The sequence below is a fragment of the Ambystoma mexicanum genome, chromosome 1p, assembly GCF_040938575.1.
Source record: "Ambystoma mexicanum isolate Mex_15411 chromosome 1p, UKY_AmexF1_1, whole genome shotgun sequence".
In the NCBI taxonomy this organism is placed as follows: domain Eukaryota; kingdom Metazoa; phylum Chordata; class Amphibia; order Caudata; family Ambystomatidae; genus Ambystoma; species Ambystoma mexicanum.
In genome coordinates, this window is record NC_090921.1 from 1,002,849,466 (window position 1) to 1,002,864,623 (window position 15,158).

At 46.1% G+C, this 15,158-nt stretch overlaps 1 protein-coding gene across 8 annotated transcripts in view; it reads left to right on the plus strand.

Moving 5' to 3' along the window:
• The window catches only part of MTSS2 (MTSS I-BAR domain containing 2), a 443,751-nt gene that overhangs the window by 360,563 nt on the left and 68,030 nt on the right, over positions 1-15,158 (plus strand). For 5 of the 8 annotated variants that reach the window (XM_069654833.1, XM_069654885.1, XM_069654859.1 and 2 more), the window contains exons 7-9: positions 9,052-9,242; positions 12,759-12,866; positions 13,015-13,112. In XM_069654833.1, the coding sequence (XP_069510934.1) occupies positions 9,052-9,242; positions 12,759-12,866; positions 13,015-13,112 (397 nt within the window). The remainder of the gene's footprint in view (positions 1-9,051; positions 9,243-12,758; positions 12,867-13,014; positions 13,113-15,158) is intronic. The other 3 variants (XM_069654842.1, XM_069654866.1, XM_069654893.1) reach the window with 1 other exon arrangement.

Consider the following 15,158-nt stretch of genomic DNA (forward strand, 5'->3'; position numbering starts at 1 on the left):
CAGCACACACAGAAGCTAGAAACCGTCCTAAGAACATGTCGGTGGCTATTTTGCTAGTATACCAGCTTTCCCAAACCACTGGGTTTGGCGGGAAATCTTTGTATTTGCATTTAGGCCAAGCTGCCTCTGCTATGATCATTTGGAGGGAGGGAGATGCAGTGAGCAATGACTGCAAAAGGTGAGTTTTGTTTATGAAGAGTTCTGACACTCTTTAAAGGCTACACAGCTTTTTACAAGACTGGATTTGTGTCCATCCTGTGTGCTCCCTGATTTTATTCATTCCATAAACTACTTGAGCAAATATCTAAATTAAAGACAATTTTAGTATTTTGTGGCTAAGCCTTCCCTGTTCTCTGTCCTTTTCCACCAAATGGTGCCACCCACATGACAGCTTTTACCACTTTGACAGTTCTTCTTTCTCCCATCTGTTTGTCTTTGCTGGTAAGATGGTTCCTCTGTGGGTCAGCAGACGTTCACATGTACTTTCTTTCTCTTTCTTTCCTCTATTCTTTATCTTGTGTTCACCTTCCTCCTGCATCCTTCCTGTAGAGCTACTTGGTAAGTCAAATGCCTCCTCTTTATCATATTGTTTTCGCACCTACCCTGGTGTCCTGCTACTTGCGCGCTCTCCTGTCCTACAGCCATGCTTCCTGCAGTCCTTTCCCAGAATCACAATCTCCTTCACTAGCATCTTGCTTTCCTCCCTCCTGCCCTAGAGTCCTGCTTCTCACTCTCCTATCCCAGGCTCCTGCTTCTCGCTCTTCGGTCCCATATTGATCCTTCTTGCTCCCATATTACAAAATGCTGCTTCTTGCTCTCTTGGCTTGGTGCCATGTATGTTGCATTCCTATTGCAGAGTCATGCTTTTCCCTACCCTGTCTTAGAATCCTGCTTATCAGCCTACTGTCCCCAATAACAGGCTTCTCAATGTCAAGTCCTAGTCTTCCCTCTCGTACCCTGGCGTCCTTATGTGTGCTCTCCTGTCTTGGTTTCATATTTTACGCTCTCCTATCTGTGAGTTAGGCGCATTTAACCCTATCTTGAGGCTTCCTACTCTCCTGGCATTTCCCATATCATGCTTATCCATTCCTGAGTTGGCACTAGTGGCATGCTTGTCTCCCTCCTGCAGTGTTTGTGTAATGCTTCTTATTCTCTTGCTCTGGTGACATGCTTTAATGACTAGCGAGCTGACCAGTCCTCCCTAAACCCAAGCTCTGGGAGATCCAGTGATCAGTTCTGACCTGCAAAAAAGGAAATGTCCTATGGAGGGGCAAGACCTACAAAATAAATGCCATCCGGGGCATTTTACATACAGATGAAAGGGGACTCACTTGCAAGAACCAAAGACATTTAATCAAGTGTACAGTTATTCACGTGGGACTTAAAGAGAATCACAGATCGTAACAAAACATAATACAATATACTCTATGTATTTAGATGCCCACACACTGAGCGCACACACACGCACACACTCTCTCTTAGCTAATGTGTTACACATTTTCAGAAGGAGGTGAAAGGTGAAAGATGTTGCTGGACTAGGCTATGTGTGGAACTCATGGGATCAAAAGGAGTCACAAACAACAGATTTAGTTATAACTTTGCAAGGGCTTGGAGACTTCCTAACTGGCCCTAAATCTAAAGTGGTATTAACCTTGACCATAAAGTAAAAGTAAAAACAGTCATAGTCAGTACAGTCAAAACAAAAGATTCTAAACCTAATGCCTGCCCTTATTCTAATACGAAAAGGTGCAGGGGAAAAGGATAGTGTTCTCAACAGAAGGATCAGGGCAGCAAGGGGTTTGAAGTAAGGATGAATCCCTGCCCCACAATTTCACCTTGGGGCAATGGGATTCGAGGGCATATGGACCAAGGCAGCACAGTTCTCCCCAGTGAGGCGCACTCTGGCTTACTGGGGTGAGTCAACAGGATATTCAGGCTTCTTTCATAATCAAATGTCAGCTTGGGCTTTCCAAATAAAAGAAAGGTTGCTAATGTTTTCCACAACTAGACTTCTTTGTCTTGAAACAAAACCTTTATAGTCACATTCTTTCACAAATGTCTCATGGATACCCATCTCCAAGCTTTCTTGGTCAAAGACATTCAAGATGGCCTAGGTTTGGCTTCTGTCTATGCCTGACCACTTTGACAATCGTTACCTTCACTTTCTCCTAATGCTTTCTGATACTTGTAGTTGCAAGACCATGGGCTTCTCTCCGTTGGGCTCGAGCCACTCACAGTATTACTGGTTTCCCTCAGTCGGGCTCAAACCATATCTTTCACATCAGCCTCCCTCAGTCAGGCTCAGGCCTTTAATACCTTTCCCACAGTTCACACAAGCCTCCCTGAGTTGGGCTCAAGCTTGAAATGCGTTTCTCCAGCTCACACAAGCTCCCCTCTTTAGGGCGCAAGCTTCAATCCACGTTAGCTTCTATTTCCAACAATCTCTTTTGCCTCGGGACTTTGTGTATTATGTTTATAACGTCTTCCCTTTCATCTTTACATAGTTCAATAGTTTCTTCTAGTAAGGCATGTTACTACAAAGATGTTCGACTATGCTGTATACAAGAGCAGGCCCCACTCTGTGTACATTGTATCACACTGTCTCTTTTAAAGCTTTGATCTTTCTTTACTTACGGTTGCTGTACTACAGACAACCATGTCTTGATACTGTTACTTTCAAGCAAAAACAACTGGGCCTTTTTTTCTTCTCCTTTGTTACTTCACAGGCTGTGTTTTGATATTGTTTGCGTTTGATATTTTTTGCGTGTCCGAGTTCAAGGTTCCTTTACTTGTAGCTTTATTGAACCTCCCCAATTCAATCATTCAGCGGGAGGGAAGCAGGCTTCTCATCAAGGTTCCCCAGAAGGATGACCTCCAGCTCGGGTTAACAGCTGCTTGTTGCAAGCACGGTTCTTTTGCCTGGCTTTCTTGAAAATTCTCCACAACTTGTAAAGTCCTCTGGCTTTCTGCCCTCCAATCTCGCATTCGCAGCAGCTCTTTAAGTCCGGTCCCTTCTCGCTCCCAGCCTCGCTCCGAGTGTACCTGTGTGCTCCGCCTTTTATCCCAGGTGGGGAAGTTAACAGGTTTCAGGTGGGGATGATTGAAATTGGAGGCCTGACCTTGCCTGGCCTCATTATCGGTACAGAGCCATTGAAAAGAGTCAGAGGTAATCTTCATGACTCTGTTCCTGATCTTCCTCAGCCCACCAGTACTGAATGAGTAGGAAGGGTGAGGATCATGGGTGTTATAGTGTCCTACACAGTAGGTTGGGATAGGGGCAGGGAAGGTGTCAGAAAAAGGGGGCTACCATGTTTCGCTAGTGGGTGTTCCACCCCACTCCCCGAGGACCCCTTACTCAGATGATCCTCCCTTGCTTGTCCATCCCCAAGGTCGGGATCTAAAAGCAATGGCCTTCCCCAGGCCACCTGAGCAACAGATCCCCAGAGTTTAGGTAGTGAAACACTCCCTAATTTTTCACAGTTATGAAATAAAGATAATTAGCAGCTTTAAAACGAGACCTAAGCATCCAACACCTGTAATGGACTCTGTGGAGATCAGACACGACTCTTTCTGAACTAGGTGGTATGGTACCCAGCCAGTGCAGGCTACCTTTTACACAATGCCAAAATGGCCGTGTTGCTGGGGAATAAGTGCACAAGAATCACTTTTTGGTGGGTAGACAGTAGTAGGTTTTCTTGCTTGGCTGTCCACCTTTGCCATACAAGTTACCCTCAAATCCCTATCCTGGTCACTCTCATGGGGTTCTAGGCTCAGTCAGGAAAGATATCTCGACTTTGTGTCTGCGTGGTCACCTAGGCGCACACAGCACTGATTACAGTGCTCCATGTCAAGGTGAATGTGACGATGGAAGGTGAGAAATGAGGGATTGGAATGAAAGGTCAAACAGGAAGCAGAGGGGAAAAGAACAGAGAACCGTGTACTACATCCAGTCCCCTTCTGTCCCTCTGCACTTCAAGCAGGTGACACCACCAGCCCTTGCACTGCAAAGGCAAAACGCATGCGATCATGGCATTCTTTATACTTCCTTCTCGCCTGTCTGCCATACCTTCACTCCCCTGTGTCTATTGCACCTAGTGTTTCCTTTGGCCTTTCCCGCCATGCACCAAGCTTCATGCTTCTCTCGTTCCTGGAACCCTTCCCTCTTTCTTCTGTCCGTCCTATACTGGTTTCATGCTCCTTGCTTATCTGGGTCCATGCTTCTCGCTACCCTTTTGTATCATACACCTCTCCTTCCTGCGTTGCTTTCAGTGTAAGACCTTGCTCAATCCTGCCACCCACAATGCTCTGTTTCTCACTTGCACTACCCAGTGGCAAGCCTTTCGTTCCAGCACTGCCATGCTTGCTCAGCGACCCACGACTTCCTCTTACCCATGGCAGGTCGGAGTTGGAGGATTTGTCTTGGTTTGGGAGCTAGTCATAGTTTTTATCCTGCCCTACATTAAGGGGCCATTACTACAAAAAGGGCAAAGACCTGGTCTCCCTGTATAACTGGGAGAACCAAGCATAGGCATCCTACCGGGTAACAGTCCAAAACAACTGTCTCTCTAGTATGCACACGCAAGACCTATAACTGTGTTCTAAACACTGCCTATTGAATCTGATCAACTTTAAAAAAAAACAATCGATTTATTCAAAATGGGTAACACATACAAAATTGTACTATGCACACCAGACAGAAACCCAGTGTATGTACACCCCTGCCGTTTTCCATTCTAAGCCGTGTACCAGATGTTCCCAACACTATAGCAAATATACACACTGTTGTTGAAGCTTCAAACAGGTAGGCGTCAAGCATAAAAGCAACAATGTAGATGTTGTTCGCAGTACAAGTCGGCTATGGTGTGCCAATGAAAACCAAGCCTGGCACGTTTCATTCTGATAGCGGCCTTCACAACATGTCTGCCGGGACTGAGGCCATGACACATTGCGATGCATATCTATCTGTGTGCTTAGCGCTCTGTCACTGATTAGTCCATTGCGGTACATTTTACTGAAATGTTATTGCGTGTACTCCTACAAGGACCTTTCGGTTATGTGTCCTCATAAGTCTTTAGTTATGTCAACAAACACAGCTGACTGGAGCCGCCTCGTTACTGCCGCCTGGACCTTATTATCTTTGTGCTGACAAACTCTCATTGAATTATTCTCCGTTATCAGCTACTCGGCGTCACTGTGTTCTCAATGCCGTCACATTTAGGGGCTTCAGACATATTCCATTCCGGGCACCACAGCCATACATTTCCCGGCCTCCATTCTGGCCCATCTGGAGACAGTGGTGCCATAATTGCTTTGGGACTAACCCTTCCTGTGCTGTGCCCTAATTCCATGTCAGGAGCATACATCCAGCCGAGGTCTTTGCCTACCACAGGGTGCACAACATTGTATGGGCCCCACAAATGTAACTTCAACCAATCTCCATACAGAGGGCAACACAATTCTATTTCACGCATGTCTGCTTCCAGAATGTCACCTTGAGAATATTCCACAAAATAAATCATGGTCTTGGTAGTCTCTTCCCAGTGGCCAGGAACAATATATAGCATTCACAATAGCTATCCCTAGTGGAACAGTTGTTCAACAGGAGTGCTCCACAGAAACCGTAGATGTCAAATGTTGTGTTTTTGTCTACTGTGACATCTCTTAAGATATCTATGCGAAACCCAGGATCCCAAGTTCTGGATGGAAAGTCATCTAGAATGTTCTGCTCTTTATGTCTGACTCTGTGCCTCCTCACTTCTGTCCTTGCCACATGTCTGTGACGACACGGCTCTGCATGGGTGACACTGTGGAATCCCGCAAGTGGCTTCCTCTCCACATGCCCACCATTCCTGCGCCTGCATTTTCCCCTAAGTCTGAAACATCTCCCAGCAAGCACAGCAAATGGGCAACGAAAAGCAGCTGTACAGGCCCTTGCTTCTGTTTTGTAGGCAGATTTAGGGAACACCACTGTAGATGCAAGTCCTGCATGACCACACCTCCAACAGCCAGGGAGAGGCAGGACCTTTTTATTTTATAATATGGTACCTAGAGGAGGTACAGAAACCTGTTAGGAACACAAATGGGGGCCTCTCATTTGCCTAAGGGTAGGCTGAGGCAAACCTGCTCCCCTGATACAAATCACAACACGAGGCCACTTCCTGATTACAGGGTTCATGAGCAACATGTGTTTCTCCAGATGTTTTGGCCTTCTACTCCTGTGATCCCTTACCATTAACTATGCTGCCTTGGGCTGATGGAGGTTGTATTCCAAAACATCTGGAGCCCCTGATCTAGGGCCTGCACCATCCTGAAAAGACACCTCATTCTAGATGTAACAAATGCAGGAAACAGTGTGTGTAAAGTCTTAACACACCTTACCCACGGTTCCATGTGTTTATAACAACAACCAAAATAACGACATACATTTCAGTGACACTTTAATAATGAAAAAAGTCAAATGTTTGTTATTTTTTAATTTGGGGGGTCCCTCTGCAACCCCCCCATTCCCAGGGGAGTTGCTAGGTCTGGAAAAGACCCCGGCCTAAGCTGATGTCGGAACTGTTTGGACTGGGGGCTAGCTAGTCTTTTGGCTGTAGCTCCTGAGATTCTATCCGGGGCTACAACCAAAAGATCAGGGGCTATAGCCCCCTTAGCCCCCCTAGCAATGCCCCTGCCCATTCCTATAGCTTTTTTATCCTCTCCCGAATACCCTCACCCCTTTTAATCCCTTACGCCACCCCTCCATATATACTTTTGCTAAAATAAAATGGCCGTTATTCAGGTGTCACAAACTATGTTTTTCGTTATTAACACTGCATACCCCTTCCCACATCAACACCATTCTAATTAGTTGGGGAGTAGTTCCTGCATGAACTTTTCTTATGAGGGAAGCGGTTTTCTTACACCTGTATGCCAGCTTAATTTTGGAAGTGTGTGTCCACTTTGCCTGTGGAAAGAAAAACAGACACAGTCCGTAAAAATCAACAATGCAATGATGGCCACCATGTTACTATGTCAACCACCATTGCAGATGTCTGCCATGCATGTGTGCATGAAAGAGATTACTATTGACTCACCATAGAGTGAACTGACTCAATGATCTGATTCCGCTGCTGCGTGTGGAGACAGATCCGAGGACAGGCTTTTTGACACAGATGATGTTCGGGGATTCTGGAATGGTGGACCTAGTGTTCAGTTTCACTTGCCATAGTCCAGCTGACGGCACTCAACAGTTAACCTCAGGAACCACTGGACTGTAGTTTCAGCACATCCATAAGCATGGGTCTCATTATGAGTTTGACGGTGCAGTAAAAACGTGGCAGTAATTCCGTTACCACCATGTCCTTTTAGCAGTAACAGAATTACCACCATTTTTACCACACAGCTGAATTCTGTTTTTGAAGGACAAGTCGAGGGTTTACCTCCAGCAAAAAGCTGGAGGTAAAGTCTCTACTTTTCCTCCAAAAATCCTTGGATTTACTGCAGCAGAATTACCACTCTCAGTAAATCCTCCAAAATCCCCTAGGAGTCCTGTGGACTCCAGAAATGGGGAATTGTACCCCCCTGACCCTCTGCCACCAGTTATAATCCCGTGCTAAGCCCATGGGACCGATTGTGGTAACGGTAAACTGTTTTTATGATAATTCAGCCGATTTTCCCCAATAATTATCGCCAAACGCATAATAAAGCAAGTTTTCCACAGTTCGTTGAAAATCGTCATATATTACTACAACTATGATAGGCACACAACACATATGAGTCCTGCTCTCTGCTGGCAACTGCTACATCTGTTGGAGAACGTTTCTAGCCTGTGAGTGAGATGGGGCAGAAGGCTGGGCTTGAACACTCACAGCAGCTGATGCATTTTCACTACCACCCCCTACCCCTGATTGGTGAGGTTTTCTCACTCTCTGCCTCTCTCTCGCTCACCCACCCTCTCTGTCGCTTTCTCTCTGCTTCCGATGATGCTGCACAGTTTCTACCGCCTCCCTGCACCCTTTCATTCTCCTTCCTGCTACTGCTGCATGGTGCTGACCTTTAACCCTATATCTGGCTTACACTTCAATACGGAATACAGGTGTCTTTATTGCTTCGCAATGTAAATGCTCAGGTTTTAGGGACAGCATGCCTATGAATTTTAGACGAAAGTCCGAAACAACATTCCTATATCAGTGAAAAGCAGAAGATTGGGGCAGGCGAGGCAGGCGGCTGTCTTCAGCGAGGGATCAATGAACGAAGGAGCTTTCTTGCATTGCATTCACTGAAAACTAAATCTCCCCATGGGCTTAGGAGCTTTTAACTTGTAAATGCACTGTTGAGGTCACTGGAGCCTGAATTATTCAGCACACGTGGCGGTTCCTCGCCCTACCCAACAGGGGGCATCAAAGGGCAAATCCTGTGTCTTGTGCCCACTTCCCTCCCCAGTACGGAGCAAGCAGTGGAAAAAGCGGTATTAGGTCAAAAGACCTTTTTTTTCTAACACGGAGCGGTCTTTCTAAATCAAACTGTCACGCCCTGCCGCACACGAGTGTGCGCATGGGCTGGCAGTGCCGGGTAAGTGTCTGTGTGTGTCTGTGTGTATATCTGTGTGCGAATACGTGTGTGTATGAGGGGTGGGGGGATGGGGTAGTGAGGCGAGGAGCAAAGGGGGGCTGTGGGGGTGAAACCCCCGAATTTACCAAAAAAAAGTCCTCGGTCATGTCCTTTTCTTGCTTTTCTTCTTTTTTATGTGCAACCTTCAGAAAGCGGAAAAATGACATAGAACCGAAAAAGACAGCCCCTGATATTTCTCTGTTATCCAGGCGTTTTCCAGTAGTTGCTAGAAAGTGGAAGTTGAAAAGGCTTTTCATGGCTGTAACTTATGACCTGACTGTTGCAAGCGAGCATCAGCACGACACTCAGCTGGGGAAGTCATGGGACGCACAGCCTGAGTCTTCTGCACTGGATTGCGGACTGGGGCGTTGGTATAGGAAGGGTTGCCCAGAAGGATATCTGTTCCTGCTGGTCAGGAAGGCTCCACCCAACACGAAGCAGTTATGCTGACCATTTCAGTTGGCTCTTTCTCTCCCCCTCGCCCTCTCTCAGGAAAGGGGGACCTACAGCCGCAGCTGGACAGCGCCCTACAGGATGTGAATGACATGTACTTGCTGATGGAGGAGACCGAGAAGCAGGCAGTGCGCAGGGCTCTGATCGAGGAGCGGGGGCGTTTCTGCACCTTCATCACGCTCCTGCAGCCGGTGGTGGTATGTACAGCAGCGCTCCTTCACATATGCCGCACCAGCACTGCCAGGGCATCACCAACACAGTTTCGTACATCATGCTTTCCATGTGCCTGGCTCGCTGTATTCAGACGAATACCATTGAAAATGAAAGGGAGTTTGATTAGAAATGGAAAGGGCAGAAGCCTGAACATTGTTTGTTTATTAATTTGTAGGGCGCACCGAACCCGTAGGTAACTGGGCACAATGAAGTACAAGAATACTTAAAGCTTAGGTTACACAATGAAGTAGATGCATTAAGGCGTCAGGAAATATACAAAGGACATACAGCAAACAGGTACAGTATTTACATAAATCAGATACATAGGTATATACATTGGAGTTAGGTCCAGTGGGGATCATGTGTCATTGGAGCGCAGCCAGTTGAGGGTATTACGCCTAAAGCTAAGGTAGGATTGGTCAGCTCTGAGAGCTGGCGGTAGTGTGTTCCAGGACTGGGCAGCTTTCACAGGGAAGCTATTTCCTCCAGATTTTGTTAGCTTAAATGCTTAAATCTGGGTATCTCTAGGCAAAAGGAGTTAGCCACTCTGGAGGGGCGGAAAGATCTTCTCCTAATTCTCTCTGTGAGGTATGGGGGTGCTGCGTTGTTAAGGCATTTGAATGTCAGCTAGACTGTTTTGAGTAGGATCCTGTCATTTATCTTTAGCCAGTGGTGTTCTCTTCTAATTTTTGAGACATGTTCTCTGTTGGGTATATTCAGGGCCGTTCTAAGGGCATTGTTCTGTAATATTTTGATTTTGTCTAGGATATATTTGTTAGCCCCTAGATATAGGGCGTTACAGTGATCCCATTTTGACAGTATTAAGGTGTTGGCGAGGATGATGCAGCTCGCTTTGGGTAAGAATGGTCTGATGAGCTTGCAGGTGTAGGCAGTAGACGACGCCATGGAATTTACCTGCTTCCTTAGTGTTAAGGTGGAATCTAGGTAAAAACCTAGGTTTTTACTTCTTTAACTACCTTGATTGTATTTCCGTCTATGTTAAAGGCGTAATAGTTTGAGTTCAGTTTTTTTAGGTTGGCAGCAGATCCAAGAATCAGGATCTTTGTTTTGTTGTCATTCAGGCAGAGGCCATGGAATGCCATCCATGCCTGAATGAGGAAGTATATTTTATTTACCAAAGCTGTATCCTTATCGAAATTGCCTGAAAGGGGGATCAGGATCTGGGGGTCATCTGCATAATTCGTGTAGGTGACACCCAGTCTGTCCAATTGGTCGAATAGAGGCTTGATAAATATATTGTACATGGTTGGCGAAACACAAAAACCTTGTGGAATGCCACATGTAGGCTGGATAGGGTCTGCCGATGGCGAAGGGGAGAAAACTCTCATCGTTCTGTTGTCTAAGAAGGACTGGACCCATGCTATGGCATCCCTCAAGAAGGGGGCCGCCGAGGCAAGGTGTTTGCACATAAATTCGTGGTTCACCAAGTCGAAGGCCGCCGACAGGTCAAGGAGAAGCAGCATGGCAGTTTCCCCTTTGTTCTTGAGCTCATCAATTTTTTAAGTCGATCAATGCTGTTTCCATGCCATGTTGTGGCCTGAAGCCGGATTGGCGGGAGCCTAGACGGAGGTTGGATTCAAGGTAGATCTGTATTTGCAAGTACGCTACTCTGATGATTATTTTGAGGAGAAAAGGCACCATAGTAATGGGCCTGTGGTTTGTTGGGATGGAGGGGTCCAGAGTCTGTTTTTTTAGCAGAGGTAAAACCCAGGACTCTTTTAGGTTGCTTGGGACAGTGTTAGTCGTGAATGAGGCATTGATTAGTTTCGAGATAAATGGCGCTAGGTCTCTCGCTGCATCTTTGATTATTTGTGCGGCACAGTTGTCACCCTGGTAGTTAGATGGTTTCAGTGACAGAGTAATTTTTTCAGTTTCCTGGATAGATTCTTTAGTGAAACTGAGTGGTTCTAAAGGGCTGGTGGGTTCAGTTGGACTAGTGGATTGAGGCTCAGTGGGAAGCAAAGAGGCTTTTTTATTGGCCATTTTATTTTGGAGTTATGTTGTTGGTTAAGGCATTCTGAATGCTAGTGCACCATAGTTTGTCCTTAGGTTAGACATTATGGGTCTAATTCAAAGAAGCGTTTTATAATGGTAAAACCCCATTGGAAAATGCTCTATGAATAAGCACTTATGTGGCTGCAGTCAGAATGGATGGGCAACAGGTTACACAGGGGCCTTTCTGAAACGTGCTGTCTTAATAACATGCATTGTCTCGCGCCCCCAGTACCCTCCGCTACCAACACCTCGTGTGCAGTTACGGTTTATATTTTAGGGGAAGGTAACCAGTGGTTGCTTTCACGCCCCCCTTTCTGGCACCGCTTAAAGTTCAAGATTCACTGCATGATCTGCAAAGGCTGCAAGAACTTGCCCGACTACTTTTCCCAGCAAAGAAAGCAAGCATTCTTTTTCTGGTCTCACTTAGTCTGGAAATATCCCCACTTCTCCTGTCAGTTTAGAATAGAACTCAAAACCTAGCCTCTCCTGCAACACCTACCACCATAGCCAAATGTACCGATGCTTGTAGCCTCAGACTCCAGGTAATCTGTCATAACTTTGTATTTGAGATTACGTCACACGTATCTTGAAGCACATTGCTTAATAATTTCCATGAAACTATGTCTGTGTGATCATATATAATTTGCTATTTACCCGCACCTTTCTTGTACCTGCTCTTGCCCTGTTCAGTGTCCTGTTGCGCCCCTGATTTTTTTTCATCTCCAAATGTTTCGTTTTTTAATTTTCACTGTTTTGCAATTCAGAGTGGCAGCAAAATGCGGGGGAAATTACCTCTGCAGCCTGCTATTTATCCCCAGCTGCTCCACCCCCCAAATCATTATCCCCTTTCCCAAACTTAAAATCTGAAAAATAATTAAAATGATATGCTGTAAGTGAATGTCTTGTCAATTAATATTCTGCACTGAAAAATGTGCATAGTGAAATCACTGGGTATCGGCAATAGGTCCTCCCTTCCAAAATACCCGAGTTAGAACTTAAAAAAAAAAGAAACGGGGATGTCTCTGAGGCTCAGGCCCGGGGTGCTACTGTGCTGGTTGTTTTCATGAAATCCTTCAACCAAATTAATCATAAGTATACAAATACCCATATTTCATACTGCCTGAGAGCCGGGAAGCTAATGTAAATGTCATACTCAATCCTGTCCTTTAGAAATCACAGACAGAATGACGAGTGCATGCGGGGAGGTTGCATCAGTTATTATTTAGTAACCCCTGGCATGTCCCTGTTCTTACACACAAGGATGATCATTTTATAGGTCATGGAAGTTCCCAGAGGTCTTGTCTCCCAAAAGCACCGGAAGGCAGCAAATTATTCATCATTTTGTCAAAATGCCCCATAGTATGAAGATGTTTTGTTGGTTAAAGGCGTTTCTCTGGACCCACAGTGGTATGTATGTATGTTGTGCTGGTTCTGCCACTTTCTCATCACTAGCTTTGTACATTCCCTCTTCCTTCTCTTTGTAGAATGGAGAAATCCACATGCTGGGAGAGGTGACACACCTGCAGGGCATCATTGATGACTTGGTCGTGCTAACGGCAGAGCCCCACAAGCTACCCCCGGCCAGTGAGCAGGTGAGTGATCCTTTGGGTGTGTATGGGCTCCAAGGATGAAATGGGCAGATATGGATTCTATTGCCTGGTTGGGCGGTGGTCTTGCATTCGCCATGAAGCAGGGGTTGCCTTTGAAGAGGAATGACATCTCCTTGGTTTACTCCTGCAGGTGATTAAAGACTTGAAAGGTTCAGACTACAGCTGGTCCTACCAGACTCCACCGTCCTCTCCCAGCAGTTCAGGATCCCGTAAATCAAGCATGTGCAGGTAAGTGTCCAGGGGGTAAGGGAAAAGGCTACATAAGTCATCCAATTTGGCAGCTTTTAACAGCAATGAACACAGTTAAAGGCCTGGGTGTCCCCTGGAGGTGTGGACGGGCATATTGGCCACCACCCGTAGGCAAACAGTACTATTGGGAAACCAAGACAATTCCCAAACCATCTGAAAGTGGTTAGGGTTGGAACAGAGTACGTCAGAGGTCCAGTATAGCGGGACATGGGACTTGCTCTGCTACGGACTTTGCAGCCTTTTGACTGAACCAGCTTATTATGGATTTTCACACGTCTCCCATAGGCTTCTCAGCCTCCAGTGTCACCTCGTGGTAACACAAGGGAATGGCTAGCAGTCTGTGTGTGAACCCACATGTTAAGGTCTATAGGGTCTTCCTTGGATTGGTTCTACTTGTTCCGAGATAGCACCCTTTGCCCTCTGCCTTGTCCCTGAAGAAGGGTGTTGTCCAAAGGCATCTCTACAAAGGACACTGGTGCAAGCTTCAGGCTGTGCAATCACTGTCGACCAGGTGCATACAGCAGTGACTGCAGATGTGCTCACTTTTTCCCACGTGTGTGTGTGGCAGCTATATTAGTGCCTGGCCGTATTTAATCTGTCAATTTGAATGCCTGTATCTGACCCATTTGACATTGTCTGTATGTGCCTATCTCATGCTCGAATGACTGTGCATGGCTGCTTCAGTGCAGAATTTTGATTTTGAGCAAGGATCTCTTTCGCCTGATCCGATAACCTGTGTTGTTCTGTGACTGCTTGTGTGGGGTCTTGGCTACAGAGGCGTCCTGTGTGTGCTTGCTCGTCTGCATAGGGCCTACTATGCTGAGGAAAATCTGATAGTTTGTAGTTTCTCTGTAAAAATGGGAGCGGTCCTGGGGCACATAATGCGCAGGGAGTGGTGGACATTGGGGTGCGCTCTCTAATGTTGTTTTTCATATCATGTGAGCACCATTTATAGACCTACCTCCCCTTCCTTCCTTGCTTCCTTCCCTCCCTCCCTCCCTCCTTTGGCACTTTCTGCATTTTCCTCATATGGCGATACACAGTTCACTAGAATGTGTTGTAGTGAGCCAGGCCCTGTTTGTGAGCACAGAATATTTGTGTCCCTTGGGGGGCAGCAGTCTGTCCTTTAGATTGTATTAGCTGAAATCATTGTGGTAGAAAGGGAAGGTTGGTTGGCATAGCATCCGGGAAGAGGAAATGACATCAGTGTAGAGGTCTTCAACAGCTTCATGAAACAAAGCCCACTGGGAAGGCGCCTCCCCTGGCCAGATCAGGTTCACTAGGCAAACTCGTACTGCAAAGCCTCAAAGCAGAGCCTTCAACTTCTCACTCCTTATGTTTGGCAACAAATTGGTCTGACTCATTTTTTCTTCTTAATGTTCATACAGAGCATTTTATTTTTTGACATTGTCATCCAGAAAAAGAGTTCCTTCCTTCGTGTGCTTCCATTAGGTCAAGCAGGCGATGCCGTCACCATGTATACCCCCTCCGAGGATTGCAAATTCAGGTGTTTCAGCATAGGGTGTGGGTAGATGAGTTACAGGGCTTATAAGGTCTCCTATCTCTGATAGATATCTACGAGGGTAACATTGATGCAATCTCCTCTTGCTTCCACTAGAAGGACTGATGAAAACAAAAGCGAACAAGACTTTCAGTGAAACTGAGACAAGCCACTTTATCTAAAATTACGTGATGAACTTTACAACTGGAAAAGAAACAAGTCTGTACTATACAGGCCCAAGTATCGGAGAAGGTACAAAGGCAGGGTAGAAGAATAAATCGTGACCATCTTAATGGCCATGGAAAAGGAGAAGGGACTACGTAGAGTCCCTCTGTTGGCCATTTTTTTATTCTTTTTTTTTTCAGTTGCACCTCGCCTGGTCTAACAGGCTGCGGTACGAATAGCAATATGCCCCGACCCGGGGATAAATACTGCATTAGGTAATGCCCCGGGGCCCATTGTAACAGGCCCGAGCGAAACAAAAGCTGTTATTTGGAAACAAGCTGCCACAGGAAGCCAAAGCA